Source organism: Centropristis striata, chromosome 3, assembly GCF_030273125.1.
Source record: "Centropristis striata isolate RG_2023a ecotype Rhode Island chromosome 3, C.striata_1.0, whole genome shotgun sequence".
NCBI lineage: Eukaryota > Metazoa > Chordata > Actinopteri > Perciformes > Serranidae > Centropristis > Centropristis striata.
This window is the reverse complement of record NC_081519.1, coordinates 35,217,038-35,234,441: the sequence shown is the minus strand read 5'-3', so window position 1 is coordinate 35,234,441 and position 17,404 is coordinate 35,217,038. Positions and strand designations below refer to the sequence as shown.

The following is a 17,404-nucleotide window of genomic DNA, read 5'->3' as shown; positions in this document are numbered from 1 at the left end:
TGTAATACTTGCTGAGATATCTCAACGTTGCCATCCAAAGAACCATGATGGTAATACTTGAAATGTAAAGAACCACAACACAATCTCTCCAATCCAAGTGAGTGAATGTGAGATATGTTTAGCTGCCCAAAAAAAGAGGCATGTCAGTTCAGGCATAGCAATTCAGTCGTTATGAATTATGCAGATATTAATGAGCATAAAACATGAAAAAAAAAGAAGAATGAAATATGGATTAAAGGAATAACACGTGAGTGCTGACAGATGGTGCAGACAGCAGCTCTTTGCTATTATTTGAAATAACTGAAATCCATAGATATGAGAAGAGACAGAATAACTGAAGAAATACAGTATATTTACCATACAACATCATAATGCATTTGAGGTCGGCAGAGCTTAAAGGAGAGAATGAAATGGTGCAAAGCAAATGAAAGCAATATTGGCTGTGAATATGAGAGGCCCTGGCTGCGGTATACCAGGCTCTGTATTCTACTGTCACAGTCTTTCTCAGTCCTTGTTAGGATGGCCTAGTTTCATTGTAAAGGCTCTACCCACCTCCTCACACTTGTTTTTTTTTTTTTTTTCTCTCTCTCCCTGAGGGAAACATGCTACTCGAGTATCTGTCTTTAACCTGGGGATCTCTACATACAGCACTCGTCTGGTTCCCCTCCTTCCCCCGGGCTCAATTAGAAGCGTCGCTCAGTGGACTCAACATTCAACATGATTACTAGCTGTGTATTACAGACACACGGGTATGTTATCTTTTAAAAGCACAACCTCGAAGATAAGATGACTAATGACATCTTTGTCTGCTGTGTGGATGATGCTGTAATATCATTTGTAATGACAGAAACAGACAACTGCTTCAATATAGTTCAATTAACTACATATAAATCACCTTTATTAGTAAAGTGAGACAGAAAGTTAATTATAAAGACACAGCAAGACAGTATCTCAACATAAGCGTCAGATGTTTATTATCGTGTTATCTATATACATCAAGACTGATGGAGTTATTATAATAATAATAATGAAAACACTTATACTTCTGACAGACAATATGATCTGCCTAAGGATATCTTTTGTCCCAAAACACAGAACGCAGTGCAAATAAATTGATAAAGGTATAAATATATCATAAAAAAAACATTTATAGCAACCTGCAAATAAACATCTACTTAATGTTCACTCTGGTAATACATCAAATGGTAAATTAATGTCTACTATTGCACAATATCTAATAAAAATGAATCAAATAACTTATAGGTAAATCAAAATTACATCTGGAATCTTGATCATACTAAGTATGTATGATATATCAGTGGCTAATTAGTCTCAGATACATGAAAAAATGTTTTTTTCTTTACACTAATTAACTCGAATTGTTTTTGTTCAGATCAGAGAATGGTTATGAATCCAATAATTGCTTTTCTAACAATAGCTGACTGATCATGGACAGGTAGGTAAACACAATTAACTGCTTGTTACCACTTATAAGACAAAGAAAAGTCTTAAAGTCAACAAATCCCATGAAAACACCAAAACCAAAACCAGTGAAATGATGCTAAAAGAAGTCTGTGTAGTCTGACATAAGTAATTCCTTTTTACTGCAGCTTTTTGTCGTCCAAAACCATTAAAACATGTAAATGAGCCACTCTGTTGCACTGGTGACATGTTGCTTCATCAGGATGAACTGGGGCACTGAAGTTTATTTAGAGACAATCGCACATACACTGTCTTGCCTGTTAATACTCACTCACACACGAAAGGTGTCCCAGAAAATAGTCCCCAACAATTGCACTATTTACGTCGGTCCCAAAAAAGCCACAGTGTCCAGCTTTTTCAGGAAATTATGTGGCTTTTTTTCAGTTTTTCATTAGTATTATTTCAAAGTATTTATAACTATTATTCTTCAAGATTTGCATCTTCATTAGTGCCACAAATGTGAAGGAAGTATTGAGAGTCAGACTAACGCAGTGTTGGCTTTAGTGTTGTCATGGAATTTTATCTACAATAAGGAGAATTGCCCTATTAACACTTTGCAGTTGTAAGATTATTGTTCTGTAATTATATCCATATCCTGTGGAATTTATAACACTTAAAGAGGACATATAATGCTCATTTTCAGGTTCATTTATTTTGTGTTTCTTCATGTTTGCATGCTTTAATGTTCAAAAAAGTGTTTATTTATGCACTGATATCTTCTAAATATTGTTTAAAAATGCTTTACAAAGTACTAAACAATGTAAAATAATATTTATAGTAAAAGTACAATGGTACAGTTTGTCTGACAGTAAAATAACTGTGCGAAAATGTATTTAGTTATCAATTTACTATTTAATAATAATGGATGTTAATGATAAACTATTAAAACAATTATTAGGTGTTATAAATATCCCCTAAAAGGCATATGTGTGCATCTTTAACACGTTCTGGAATAAAGTAGAGTACATTATCGGTAATAGATAAACTGAATGAAGTATGTGACTATATCGCCATGTCACAACATAACAGCTGGACCGAAATGTGCATACAGTATTCAGAAATATATATTCACATAGACATATTTATTATAATTATTAATAATATAAGAATTATATTTATGTATTGCATCCATTTAATTGTCTCTCAGTTGTTTTTCCTGAAGGGAGCTACCTTTTTTCAACATATTTTTTTTATTTTTTCACGCAGTCACTGAACTATCAGCACATCACTGCTTTGATTGTGCAATGGCTGCAGGATATTCATGAGCTACTGTTTCCTAGCAACATATCGTATGCGCTGTGTATAAGCTACAGTGGCACGTCTCTGATGATCACTCATCACAATCAGAGACAGAAGGTGAATGAAATATTAGTTGAATATCTGGGAAAATGGGATTCTTTAAGCACAAAGACGTCATCACGAGAGCACTGCTCACTGTCCTCAAGTACTTTATAACACAAATACTTGTTTTTATCGCCTCATACGTACATTCAGAATCACTCCTCCTGCTTCTTCTTCACGTCCATCCCTTCTGCTGAAAGATCAGACTTTTTACTGCAAAGCCGGCACTGTCAGTGTTCTGTCTGTTTATGATGGTATACAATAGCAGCGCTGCTCAGCTGAGAGCGCTCAGTCAAAGGACCCTTGAGAGAAACACACTGCATTGCTTCTCTTATTGGTGCTCAATTCTAGACGAATGTGCTCCTGTGCTCATTCTGTCACCTGAGGGCAGTTGTATTGTATTATCCTCAGGTGCACACGGGGAAAAGAAAAGGACTGGCTGCAGTTTTATCTGCTCAGCTATTCATACTTTTTGCACGAGGATTGTCTCAGTGTTGCGTTTTACTTCTGAAGATGGCTTCTACTCCCCGTCCATTGCAATCAGACACAGTTAAATGATTAATGAAATTAAACCAATTTGAATTACTTTTTGAGGAGCTGAGAATGTTTTTTTCCATTTACACTTTTTACAGACTTTGACATGATCCAATTGTCTTTGGAAAATGTGCCGAGACCATCTCGAGAACATATGAAAGGATTAGTAATTGCACTGTGATCCACTCCTCGGGTGATTGGTTTTGTGGGTATATGTGCTCATGTTAATATTTCCCACTGATGTGGCAGAGGGAGCGGTATTTGAATTAATTTACTTCGCTAATCTGAAGGAGCTGTCATTGTCACTGTGATCACGATGAGGAGGGGTCTCTACTCTGGAGGAATTTTTCCTTTTTTCTGCAATTTGCTGTCCTCGTCATCATAAACAATGTGGCGTGGTTGTAACATTTACAGTGGCACCAGTTCATATAAGTCTATAAGTGGATGAACCTCATCGTCTATCTGAGGATTTGTATCTCCCTATCTGCAATTACACAGTTGAGTAGATTGCATTGAACCTCTGAGTAGTGGTGTCATTATAACTGCCCATAGGAATTTGTTTCTGAATGCATCTTGCCATTACGCTGCCGAACAAAATCTCAACTTGTCCTAAATATTCTTCAAGTTTATTGGAAATTGCGGGCTTTCAGACTCAGATGCGTTGGAGCGTGCAGAGGCCAGCTGTTGGAGAAATAATGCATACGCGCCCGTCTTCTCCACAGTCGGGAGGGAAGTCCTTCGTTGTAGGAACTGAAGTCTCTGCTGACTGGAGCTGATGTGCACAGTGCTGCCATCATTTCAAAAAGTCATCTAAGGGAAGGAACTTTCTTTCTTTCTTACTTTCTTACTTTCTTCCTTTCTTTCTTCCTTTCTTTGTTTCTATCTATCTATCTATCTATCTATCTATCTATCTATCTATCTATCTATCTATCTATCTATCTATCTATCTATCTATCTATCTATCTATCTATCTATCTATCTATCTATCTATCTATCTATCTATCTATCTATCTATCTATCTATCTATCTATCTATCTATCTATCTATCGAAAATTGAAATTATTACTTATTCTTCCAGAGTTACCAGACTGTCTGAATTTCCCCTCGGGGATGAATTAGGTAATTTTTATTTTTTGATTTGATTTGATATTCTTCTTGCATTTTCTAAAGACAATACAGCTATACACAAATAATATTAATAATAATAATAATAAAGTTTGGACGCTGTGAAAAAAACGTAATAAAAAAAAATGCAATGATTTCCAAATCCTTTGTGACCTATAATACAGTACATAGACAAGATCTCTAAAGCTCTGAAAAACGTATATATACTATATATATATATATATATATATATATATGCTTTTTGTTTAGTATGCATTAGATAGATTTTTGTTATTTTATTTGCGGATTCTTCAGAGAAGCGAATGCAAATTCATTAATTTTGCTTCTCAATAATCACATCTGTAGGATCCAGTAGGACGATCATTACAGTTTGTCCGTCTAGAAGAACAACATAGAGGTTATTTGCAGCCTTAGCCAAGCGTGATTTATTAATAATATATCGATTTACTGATTTATTTAGCTGGTATCCCACATCAGGGTCTTGCAGTGTCTTTCACACTGTATATAGATTTTTATCTGGCAGCCAGCCAAAAACTCTCTTTAGTTTCTACTCGTTTCACAAGTGCATGTGGTCGTGCATTTGAAAGTGATGCAAGGTGCTTTAATGTGAGCTTGTGACTTCACAGTGAATTTTCAATCGATTGCAGCATGATATGTAAAAGGAGATATTCACACATGTGAACCTTATGTCTCAGCACAAAGAAAACACTGCTTTTTCTCAGCGTCACAATTTCCTGATCACTAATGCTTCCGTCTCTCAGTGAGTCATCAATAAACTGGTGCTGAGCAAGAGCAGTGTGTGGGATCTTGCTTTTCCATAAGATAATAAATTGCAGCATGAAATTTGAGCTATGATACCAGGGTTTTTTCTTACATTTAATAAGTCTTACATGTTGTGGAGAGCATCAAAACTAATTAAACGACTTTTACCAGATCTAATGATTGTAGTTGGTCCCCAGGCGACTTCTTCACCAAGTTTAGTTTGAGCTTCGTGGGTGTTGTTTATTTATTATCTGCTCTACTGTAGATTTTCCAAGTTTTTGTTCACAGATGTGGTAATAATAATGCTCCAAAATGATCTGCTATGATTGAGTACCCCAAACCTTAAGTCTTAAGTACTTAATTTTTGCTGCCAGACTGCCATAGATAGATATTTTTCTAAATTAGTTTGAACAAAAAAATCATCATCAAGAGTGTGTATCATGCAAAACCTTGTATTCCCATGAGACTAAACATTGCATACACCTCATTCTGTCTCTGCCATGTGAAGATATATACTCACTTGCTATGCAACAACTGTTATTTGCCTTTTGTATAGTGGGCTAACAGTATCAGGGAGGCGTGGAGGAGATGATAGATCCTGAGAGCTCGCTGTGTGCAGGGGCCTTGGTTTCAAGCAGCCGCAAACCATTCATTTTAAATAATTTCATGTTTCCCTCCACCAATTCTCCATCCTTCCAGTGCTATTATCAGAGCTGTGGTGGCAACATATTATTCAGCTGATGGCAGCCATTCTCTTTTCCTTCAGGGCTGACAACCTGTTTTTTAGATGTGTATTATTAGTTTACAACGGGACTAAGACACGCTCAGAAGAGCTGCCAGTCATTTAGCTGCAGGTGATGTACGTTTGCGATTGTACAATTCTATATGCACTAAATGTATTCATAATAAAGAAAGTAAAAAAAAACCTTTTTTTTAACCGAATCACATAAAACGGTTGTTGAAGTTTGAAAACATTTTTAATAGAAATAAAATTTTGTATAAAAAAAACTAAACATGCTTCACACACTTCATTAGTTTTCATGAGGTTTTACAAATACATATTCAGATAGCCAGGCACTGTATCTTTTTGTACATTTTCCCCAATTTTCGGATATGTCAGGACATAAAGCAGACATCATCAATTTATTTAATAACATACATTAACTTGCCATTTAATTTGGTCAGCACTCACATTTTATTCTGCAACACAAATGGTGTTGAAAGTAATACAGAGGGAGGCATGAAGAGCAGCATTGAATTCACAACACAAATGACCCCACAATGTTTTTCCCCAAGACATTAGAGGGCTTTTATACTGCACGAAGCCAACTATTAATCCGTTCAGCGAGCTCAGGGTGATTGATAGAGATATTTTATATTTTTGCAATTAGATTTTCATTTGTTGAAAAGCCTTACAACATCCGGACACCTCCTTCTTATCATGAGAGTGCCTGAGGACGACATGTATAGTAATGAATTTTCTCAGTAGCTGGTCCATTATGGATATCACCTTCAGGTCATATTGCACAATCCTCTCAAGGGCATACTTCATCTTAATTCCCCTCCTAATGGATCTGTACAGCTAAGCTTTACCCTTACACTACGTGTGACCAAGAGAATAGCTGGTGGCAGTGATGGGAGGGTCATCCTGGACGACAGCTTACAGTTACATCTCCTGGATAAAATACTGTTTATTTTAACCACGAGCCGCTGTTTCAAAGCACATACAGGTATGCGGAGGGCAGTGGCAGCCTTGGGCTAGCTGGTAATACAAATCATGGCCTCACTTAAGCACAGATAAATAATCACTCACTAGACCTTCACCATTAGAGAACAGTTTTTAACGTACAATAGGCTCGGGCCCAAACAATTGTTAACAACGCTGCAACGGAGTTTAAACGCATTCCAAAGATATTATTTTTTCGTTTTCTTCTTTTTTTTTTTTTTAACAACACAACACAGGATGTTGAAACTGGCATGCTCAAAATCGGCAGAGACCATCTTATACGTGTAGTCCTTCTTACTGATTCAGTGGAAACCTGGAAGTGGGAAAAGAAATATGTGGAGTCTGATACAGATTTGTTGCATTGTTGAGATGATCGCCATTTCCAGTCGTTTGACTCATGAGACCGGAATACATTTAGAAATAAAAACAAACACAACACCCCCCTTTAGAAATCCATGGGCCATGTTTTCATGCCTTTTTGGTGTTCATTAATCCCTTGTGATGCCTTGAGGGTTTTAAGATTAATTACAGTTTTCAAAACTGGCAGACGACATTGAAAACACCTGAACAAATTCTTGATTTTATTTCAGTTTCAGTCAGCACTGCTCAAGATGACAGAGAAGTCTTTGAAAGAGGGCATAGCTGAAATGTAAACACTCAAAAGGAAAGCTCCATCCATCAGTCTCCAGTCCTCTGCCATGCAAGTATTTTTCATTTTTCTTTTTTTTGTGTGTGTATTCTTGTGAGGCAGACAGAAGATGGAACCTTGCAATTGTGCTGTTATCTGTTCTGGTCCCCTGTTTTGTCCGTCCCCGTGGTCTCTCTTCGCCATGTCACGTCTTTGGGCAACGCTTCTGTGATCTCCACCCGTAAAATGAAACATCCATCTTTTTATGCCGGCTGTGTGAAACTCCACTGCATGTTTTTCTCCGTCAAGGTGGAAATCCTGAATTACGATAAGAACCTTTGTCCTTTAGATTGCATGGTTGCTGTAGCTGATGTAGGTTTGCTTTGTTGGGAAAGCTGAAAGAGAAGAAAGAGAGGGGAGATTGAGAGTCAAATGGAATCAAGGTGAACTGTTATAGTCTAACAAATGAGTAAGACAACTCAAGGTGTCTTTATTAGCATTTTCTACTGATGTCACAAGTGTAAAATGAAATGCCAAATGATGGCTGAAAAATTCTTCATACTATTCTATGACTTTTTTTGTGAAATTTGGAAGTCACTGGCAGTTGCGTGCGCACAGTATAGTGGCAAAAAACTCAGAGGAAAACATTTGCGATCTATTACAACAATAAGGAAACAGAGTAAAACAAACGAGTCTCAGGGGTAACGATGTCTTGCTGTGCCGTCTGATGTCAAAAGAGAAAAAGTAAAAAAAAAAAACTGTCCTTCAATCTTATTGATTACTTTTGTCAAAGACGCCCTTTGAAGCTGGATGGAGATGTTTATGGCTGCAAGCCAATAAACAGACGGACTAAACCACTGAAATCATCCAAAATTATAATAATATTAATATATATATTATTAATTGCATATGTGATTGTCTAGAGCTATTGCTGACTTCAGATTCCTGCTCTAATGTAGCTGATCATCACAGATTGGTGAAAAAAACACCAAATTATAGAATGTCCAAAAATTCCCCCCTAAAAAAAGTCATATTATACTATGTCGATTTTTGTCAAAAATGGTCAAATTTTATAATGCCTAAAAATGCTACAAATGACCCAATGGTACTCTGTTGGAACATGTGGGAGTATAGTTTGTCCAGAAAAGGGTAAAAACACAATATTATGGCATGTCCAAAAACCATACCCTCAAAAAAAGTAATACTATAGTATATCGATGTTTGTCAAAAATGGTTCAAATTTTATAATGCCTAAAAATGCTTAAAGTGGGTCAGTTATAGTATGTTGATTCATGTGGTAATATAGTTTGTCCAATAAAGGGGGAAAAACACAATATTATGGGATCTCCAAAAATCATAACCTCAAAAAAAAGTCATACTATTCTATGTCGATTTTTGTCATAAATGTTCAAATTTTAAAATGCTTAAAATGGGTCAATTCTACTTTGTTGATACATGTGGTAGTATAGTTTGTTCACAAAAAGCATAAAAACACCATACTATGGGATGTCCAAACTTTTAAAAAGCCTAAAAATGCTAGAAATGTAAATTTTCCCCCTACTATTCTTGTTCTGACATCAAACGGCACAGCAAGACATCGATTAATCTCTTCTGTTTTCCTCTATTTACTTATTGTTTTCATAGATCGGCTGTTAATAGTAGTTGTTTCCCTCAGAGTTTCTGCTGACTTAAAGTAACATTTACATACAGCAGTAAATCTAAAACTTTGGCCATTTAATGCTATTTTGGGTCATTTTCCATCCTGTGAATACAGTGAATAAGGGTCAGAAAATCTCACAGCATTGTTCAGGGTTAGCTTACTCATGTAAGATCATCTGTCATTTCATAATAAACCATGAAAATAATCAGGAAAAGCGACTGGACATTCAAATTTTTTGACAACTGTACCACTCGCACCGCTGGGACCAGCAGCTAACTGTCACTTTCGGCCACCAGTTAGGTTCCGCCCACAGAATACGTCATCATTGTTGGTTAACATTAATGACTTTTTTCCCCAAAATTTGGACATCATACAATACTGTTTTTTTCACTTATTTTAGATGTCATAATATACACTCACATTATACTATACTATGACTTTTTTTTTCTCCAAAAATAAGGATGTCATACTATGCTATGCCTTGTTTTATGAAAATTAGACAATATACTTCACTTGACTTTTTGTGAAATTTGAATGTCATAGTATAGTATGACTTTTATTCACTTAAAAGAAAGACACTGTCTTTTTATGACTTTATGGTATATTCTGACTTCTTAAAATAACATTTTGACAATGCGAAATGTTACTTCAGGATTCCTGCATATATCCTATATATATATATATTTCTTGTGCTACAGTGTGACATTAATGACAATAATTCACTCCAAAATACACTCTCTGGCTGTATTTATGCTCTCACCTACCTACAGCAGATTCAGTGAAAACCAACTGCCCCCCACCACACCTCCCTTCAGCGATCAAGCTTCAACTTTCCAGTTGTCTCCCCTGACCGTGTTAGCTGATTCGCTGAGGTGGAGCAGATAAATCCTGACATATCACCACCAGATCTCAGCAGTTGTGGGAGCTGGCCCAGACAGGAATTTTTCAATTTCATCAAGCCATATATCCACAGTGGCGATGACAATGACAAATGGTGCTTATTCAAATAGCCATGCACTGTATAGCCCCTGTAAACGGTAACCCCATCAGGATAAATTGCTGCTGGCTATCAATTTTGCGCCTTTGCCTTCTCGCCACTTATTGTAACAAAAGGCCCTATTAACCCTCCACAGAAACTTAAAGCAAGATAGGAATTATGTTGCACTGTGTGTTTACATGTAGCTTTTCTGATGGGCCTCACCGCCGTGTGCCATTGTTACTAGACTGCATTGTCATACTGTTTATATTGATTTCTGTTTTCTGTGTTAACGGTAAATACACTGTCAGCTCTTTTATTCTGCTATGAAGGGAAACATTTCTCTCTACTGCTGAAAAGTAAGGAGTAAACACAGCTTTAAAATCTGTGATAATAGGCTCGATTTCCTTGTTATAACAGGCTAGACGGAGGCAATGCATTTCTGTTGACAGACATGACCGATTTAAACCTTTCCAAGCAGAGGAAGATCGTTCTGGACGTCACATGAGTGATTTCTGCTGACGCAATTGCTGAAGTCATTATTTACTTTACTGGTGTGTCACTGATACAGTGGCACCAAGCACTTTTATTGTTATTGAGATTAGGAGGAGGCACACACTGAGAGACTCAACTGCTTCAGAAAGAACAGTTAGATGTTTGATTACTTACAGCCAATGATCTTCTTCTTATTTCAATATTTTTTTTTATGAATGAACAATGAAAAATGGCCATAGCATTTTCCTTGAGCAAGCTTTTGAAACTGAGTGAGTTTTTTTGAGTGATTAAATTTACATGACTATAAAACAGCTTAAAGGTCCAAATTATTGTGTTAGACCTCATAAATGACTTTAGTTGTTTCACTCATTTATGAGTATTTTCATAAACTGAGATGTCATATCATTTATGATTAAACCACAATAAAATCCAAGTCGTTTATCTGACCAGCAAAAATGAATCTCATCTTTTCCCACATTTGGATTTTTCTGCAGCCTTTTCTAATTCTAATAATCCAACCAATGCTGGAGCATAGAAATTGTCTCTTTATTTTCATTAAATTACTGTACAACTGTACAGTAGAATTATTAGCCAATTAATATATTGGTTGGTTGACACAAATTCAAAGGTTACTATTTTGATAATTATTTTGTTTTTTTCTGCATGTTTTTAAAAAGTGGTCACCTCTTCTTGGCTCTATTTTCAATCCTGTGATGGGAGACTTTTGGTCAATCACAGGACATCACAGGGTTCCTATTAGATGTTAGGCTGTGCACGTCCCTCCAGATGGTGAAAGCCTTATTCAATGGTGGAAAATCCTGCAGAAAAAGTTGCTATCCCAGTATTGGCAACCAATATCTACACTGAAAAGCAACCGAAAAAAATTAAAGACAGAGTCTAAAAGAAAGATTGTTTTACAATAAACGCAATAAAGCGTTTCAATATAAGTGAAGCATTTCAGAGATGGAGAAAAAAAATGCTAATAGTTTAGCCTTCTGTTAACTATAGTAAAAGGCTCAAGGCTGGGGCACTGTCATACTGACGTGTTTGTAGCCAGCTAGAGCTTCGTCATCATCAACTCAAAAGAGCTTTTTTGGCCCAACGTGTGCAAAGAAACAAGGATGGTAATTATTGTCGAACTGCGGCTATATAGCAGTATCGGGACCACAGTCCTTGAGCGGGATGATTGAAATGAATGACGAGTTTTCATCTGGTCGGCTTACGACCATGGGACTGTACTACTGCCTGCCCTTTTGCTTTAAATGTGAAGATGTATTGTTTTTCTTTGTCCTACGTGAAAGAAACAGAAAGTCTTTGGCGTTTTGACGGTCTGTCAAATACAAACAAGCTGGCTGAATAGGTCACTTTAAGCTCTGGGAGATTACGTTGAGCATTTTTCGCTGTCATCTGACATTTTATAAACACAAGTAATCATTAGAGTTATTGACTGCGCAACTTGTCGACATTAATGGTTCCTAAATCTAAAAAAAGGTCAACAAGGAAAGAACAACCAATAATTAGAGTTTGAGACTTGTCAATTAAAAAGGTATTGGATTATTAAAATTATTCATTTTCGGCTCCAATACTAGGGATGTAAAGAGAGAGCATTGGTCAACGAAGGAAGGTACCTTTTTATCATGTGCAATTTTTCACTCTTTCCTAAAGTAAATTGTAGTTGTATTGTTTATCTGCAGAACATTTTCTGTGTTGACAACATAAACTGTACATAGAGATGGACATGTTTCTGATTCCTCCCACATTTCAAAAATGAAACCAAAATGTCCAAGATATGGGCACTGCCATCTTGCACTGGTGACGAGATTTGGAGCCAGAGTCAGCACAGTGGTGACAAAGAGTGGAGCCACAGTATCAAACACCCAGCAAACCAACTGCCAGTCCATCACAGTTGTCAATCAGGAAATTACACCCACCTTTTACAGCATCAGACAACACAGTAAACCAATATCAGAAAACAATTAGCAGGGTGATGATAAAATGAAAGAAATCTTTGGGAAAAATGTATTCAGCATGGTTTTTTGATTTTTTAGTTTGGCTCATCTAATATAGAGGGAGTGGGATTCATGACCTATATTGCAGCCAGCCACCAGGGGGCGATCAAGATGTTTTGGCATCACTTTTGCAGAGCCATCATATCGTCGAGTTGTATATACAGTCAATGGTTGACAACTGTAATCGATTCCTTTATGGCTTCACCCCTCTCACACACATAATTGATAATCCTGTAATGCTTCCATCTGACTTGCAAACAATATCCATCCCCCACCACCACCACCATCACCACCAAGTAAACAACAGTGGCACATTTACCAGATTCAATGAAGTGTTAAATAACATGCCACACATCTGTTAATAAGTAATTATTTTTTACTCTGCTTCATATCTCTGCATCAATTTGTTTGATTTACAGACACTGAAGGACAAAACCTGCCAGAGAAAAGAAAGAAACTTGGATTCTTAGTCAAAGGCTTCCTCATTAACATTCATGTACTTACTTTGTGTTTCCAGGCTATCACACAGCTCGGTCTTGGCTTCTCCATTGGGTCTGAGTCCGGCCTTGGGGTTGAACTTGTTGGACATGGTGGCAGCGGTAACCACGGCCTTGAGGCTGCGTGTGCGCTTGGGCACATTCTGCTCGGGGTGGAAGAGCACCACGTAGACCTTCGGCATGTAGAGCAACCCAAGAGACACTGAGGCGCTCAGGCTCACGGAGATGGTCAGTGTGGTTGTTTGGATGTACAGCTGCAAGGAGAAAACACCAAACATGCAGAACAAACAGTTTAGACCCTTTTTTGCCACTGGACTTTGCAGATTTTTCTATATGGGTACAGACCTGTACAGTAAAGTGACATCTGCTGTGTATCATTCTAATTAGAGCATCCAATGACCCGTTAGTTGGCCAAGCTGTTGTTGAAGTCGTTTCTACTGTGTCCAATAGAGGCTTCAAAACTAGTTACTGCAAGCGATGTTATAACACTTGTTTTAAATCAGCACCTCATCTGCTTTTACAGCGTGTGAGCTGCACCAGCCAAGGCCACCTTGTTTGTTTAATTTTCTGCCATACTAGTTTTAATATGGCCATCACGTCAACCTGAACACACATTTGATAACAGCAGTCGATTGGATCACATTCTGACTCATAACAAGCAGGCCCATAAAAAGAAACAAGCTCGTGAAAATTTTACACATGGTCAAATCCTCTGAATCATGGGGGAGGGCAACGCTGAGTATCATTCTCACTCATTCCATTTTAATTGTTTGCAAAGCTGCAGCAAATTAATGAGTCATCTTCAGGGAAGCATTAAAGATGAAGGAAAGCTTGTGTAATTTCTATACATCAAACTATATTGTGACTGCTTGACTGGCCAGCTGAGAGGAACTGAATAGTGTTCTGTTACATAAGTTACATTTTAACGATTTTGCAGACCAAAATGCATGCAAACATTACGGCATTATCTGAAGCACAAACTCTCCCAAACTTAGTATTTTTCCTTTTTACCGCTTGCTACCTTGTTTTAACAGTAAAATTCTGCATGTCAACCATTATTATGAGCAATAAAGTGTCAAAAAAGCCCAAACAAAAACATTAGCCTGCCACCTGTAATTGAATTAGATATTGGGGATTTCTGGCAGCTACAATATCTGCCACTTGATGAAACTACAGGAGTGTCAACAAAACTCTAGTAGTTGTATCTAAATGAAAACCAATATGAACACCAATAGAGACAAATCAGCTAATTTAAAAGGGATAATTTGTTTCTATTTAGTTGCACCTTTTAAACAAACTGACAAAACAAAACAATCTAATTTATGGTGTTTTTTTAAGTTTGACCGGCCAACACTGCATATATTCAGCACATGGAGATTGAACAGCTGATGACATACTTTTAACCGACTTTAGTTACAAATCATTATTCTTTTCTTGTGAGTTTATACCCAGACCTACAGCCAAACAGCAGCTTATTATCTAATCGCAAGTGTTCTGTGTCCAGGTAACGGCCCACCAATGGCAGAACCCATCAGCTATCAGGCGGATGAAATTTTAACCTCTGGGGGCGGCAGCCAAAATTTCTGGCTTTAGACGTTATCTGAATAACGGGACAAAGACGTCTTCTTCTGCATGCTGGTCATTGTTTACAGTGTGATTAGAGCATGGAGTTGGCGTTCAGAGACGATGTCTAGGACCGGATTGTATCACAAATAGCCGGTTGATCAACTAAAAAAGGCAAATAAAAATACAAATCATTGTCAGATGATATTCAATGGGATTCAGATTGCATTTCAGGCAACGGGTTCCACCTCTTTTGCTCTCCACACGGTCTGTTTACTTGGGTGCAACCAAAGCCCGCTCAAACATGATTGGTCAATAAAACTCTGACAACAGATGTAAACCAGATCACTTCCAACACCAAATTATTCTCCTGTACCTACAGATTCTGCGTTTATATGCAGTAAAGCTGCACAATTGATTTAATCAAAATCACAATGTAGACTTCTGCAAAAGCCAAAATCAAAAGAAGTGCAATATTTGTTAAAAGCACAATGTGTCAAGACATCCTGATCCTAATCCTGAATTAATTACTGTGGTGTTGCAAGATTTGCAAGAAGTTGGCGGCCTTTAAAATGTATTCTACAGACAAAAAAATCTTTGTTTGGTACAGATCCTAGCAACAAATCACACCAAGAACAGTTTTATGTTATTCCATTAAAATGAGAATATTGACGCTAAAATGATCATTCCCACCCATAACATGAATCATAATGCAGTTGCAATATCAGTCAAAATAATCGCAATTACATTTTTCTTTTGGAATTGTTCAGCCTTAATATGCAGGTATCTGGGGATACAGATTGACAGCACACTGACTGGGATTTTAGAAATACTGCTGTGTGCTCAAAGTGAAAATATACAACTGTAACAACACATGACAATAATGTTTGAGGCAGACGTCATGTGTTACCAATGCAGGACTTAAAGGCCTAAAAAACAATGTTACAGTAATGTGGGTGCAGGAGCTGGCAGCAGTCGGCATCATCATCTCAGGAAAAAATCCTTCTCATATGAAAACATGACAAGCTGTTTTTATTGGTCTCCACCATGCAGACAAATGCATTGTCATCCAGAAAACGGCACAATATTCATCCAATTATGGAAACAGATAAAGTTTAAAAGTAGTTTGTCTCTTTTTCTTGTCAACTCCCTCATATATAAAATAAATGTAACAAAATATCCACCCCCTAATCTAAATTTGATCAGTAAGCAACAAATTCAATTCTGCTGTAGAGCCTGACGCTCCAGCATCTGCTGGGCATCTGTTGCTGTGGGAAACAAAATAAACTATCACTACTTTTTTTTCCCACGTTAGGTTCTCACTCTGCCTCAAGCAGAAGCTGTTTTTGTTTGTTTTTCACTTTTAAAGACATTTAATAAGGCATACTTTCAGTTCCTGTCTTCTTAAGGCAGTTTACTAAACAGTACAGTAATGGAAATGTTTATTTATAATAAAAAACTATTCCCATATGAATAATTTCCTCTGTAGAATAGGACACAGAGATTTTCAATACACTGAAAATACAAAGATTTTTTTGGCCCTGTAATTATATTTCAATCATCTATATAAATTCTACAAAGAAATACAAATTCAGTGCTTTTACTTTAAAGTAAAGTAAGTTTAAAGTAAGTTTTTCATGTCGTGCATACTTAGTGATTGTTTGTTATTATGTGTCCTCAGTTTTGTATGTAAATTGAATCATCCGTTCCAAGTAATATTCACTAAACCAGTTCACTGGTTTAATTAGTTGATATTTCCAAGTAAAATGTAATTGAGGAACATCAGTGAATCTGCAATTTACTTGTGTATTTTCATGAAAAAACAAGTGGTTCTATTAAATAAATATTACTTAGAAACAGCCTGAGTATAGATTACAAACACTTTCTGTGTGGAAAAACTTGCCTAGCTTTTTTTTAGCTTTTTTAAATGTCACACCGATTTTTTTCAGTGTATAAAGCGCTGCTGCGGGCGAGAGTGATCTGAATCTCAGAGGAAACAAGCGGGTGTATTAGTGTTCTTGGGCTACCATGTGGACTGATTTATAGCTGTAATTTAACCACCGTTAACTTAAGTATTCCAATATATGATCTTAACACGTGCTGGCAGATGAGGACCATTCACTTCTGGAGCCATGATGTGACTGAAACATGCTCAAAGGCTTTGTACCTTAAACTGTAAATATTTTATACGACTCTGCCTTTAGAGTGGTATCTCTTCCTTTTGACTGGGTTTCATCAGCCGCCGTGTGACCCCTCCCACCCCTCCAGTAGGTCCCCGCTGGTTTTTCATCAAAGCAGAGTAACATTTAGATCCCCAGATGTGACCTCTGCTTGAATATCGTGTTTGTTTTTATTTCTTGTGACTCTCCACGGTGCTTTCCCTCCAGACTGGCTGCATCTCATCTCAGCCAGTCCTGGTGCCATGTGGGGCCGCTGGCTGGAGAGAAGAATGGAAGAATGGGGGCTGTATGATGGAGGGACAGCTGCAGTGTCCCCTCCCAGCTGTGGGGAGTGTTAACCAGTGAACTGCTCTGGGCTCGGTTCACTGCCGCCTCAGGGACGGACTGTTGAACCCAAGCTGTTACTCACATAAACAGAAAAACGCT

General features: G+C 37.2%; 1 protein-coding gene across 3 annotated transcripts in view; it reads right to left on the bottom strand.

The window, feature by feature from the left end:
* Positions 1–6,210: 6,210 nt before the first annotated feature.
* The window catches only part of LOC131969025 (metabotropic glutamate receptor 4-like), a 203,304-nt gene continuing 192,110 nt past the window's right edge, over positions 6,211–17,404 (bottom strand). For all 3 annotated transcript variants that reach the window (XM_059330139.1, XM_059330137.1, XM_059330136.1), the window contains 2 exons: positions 13,243–13,489; positions 6,211–7,993 (listed from right to left, as the gene is read on the bottom strand). In XM_059330139.1, coding sequence (XP_059186122.1) covers positions 7,944–7,993; positions 13,243–13,489 — 297 coding nt within the window. In that variant the 3' untranslated portion in view covers positions 6,211–7,943. The remainder of the gene's footprint in view (positions 7,994–13,242; positions 13,490–17,404) is intronic.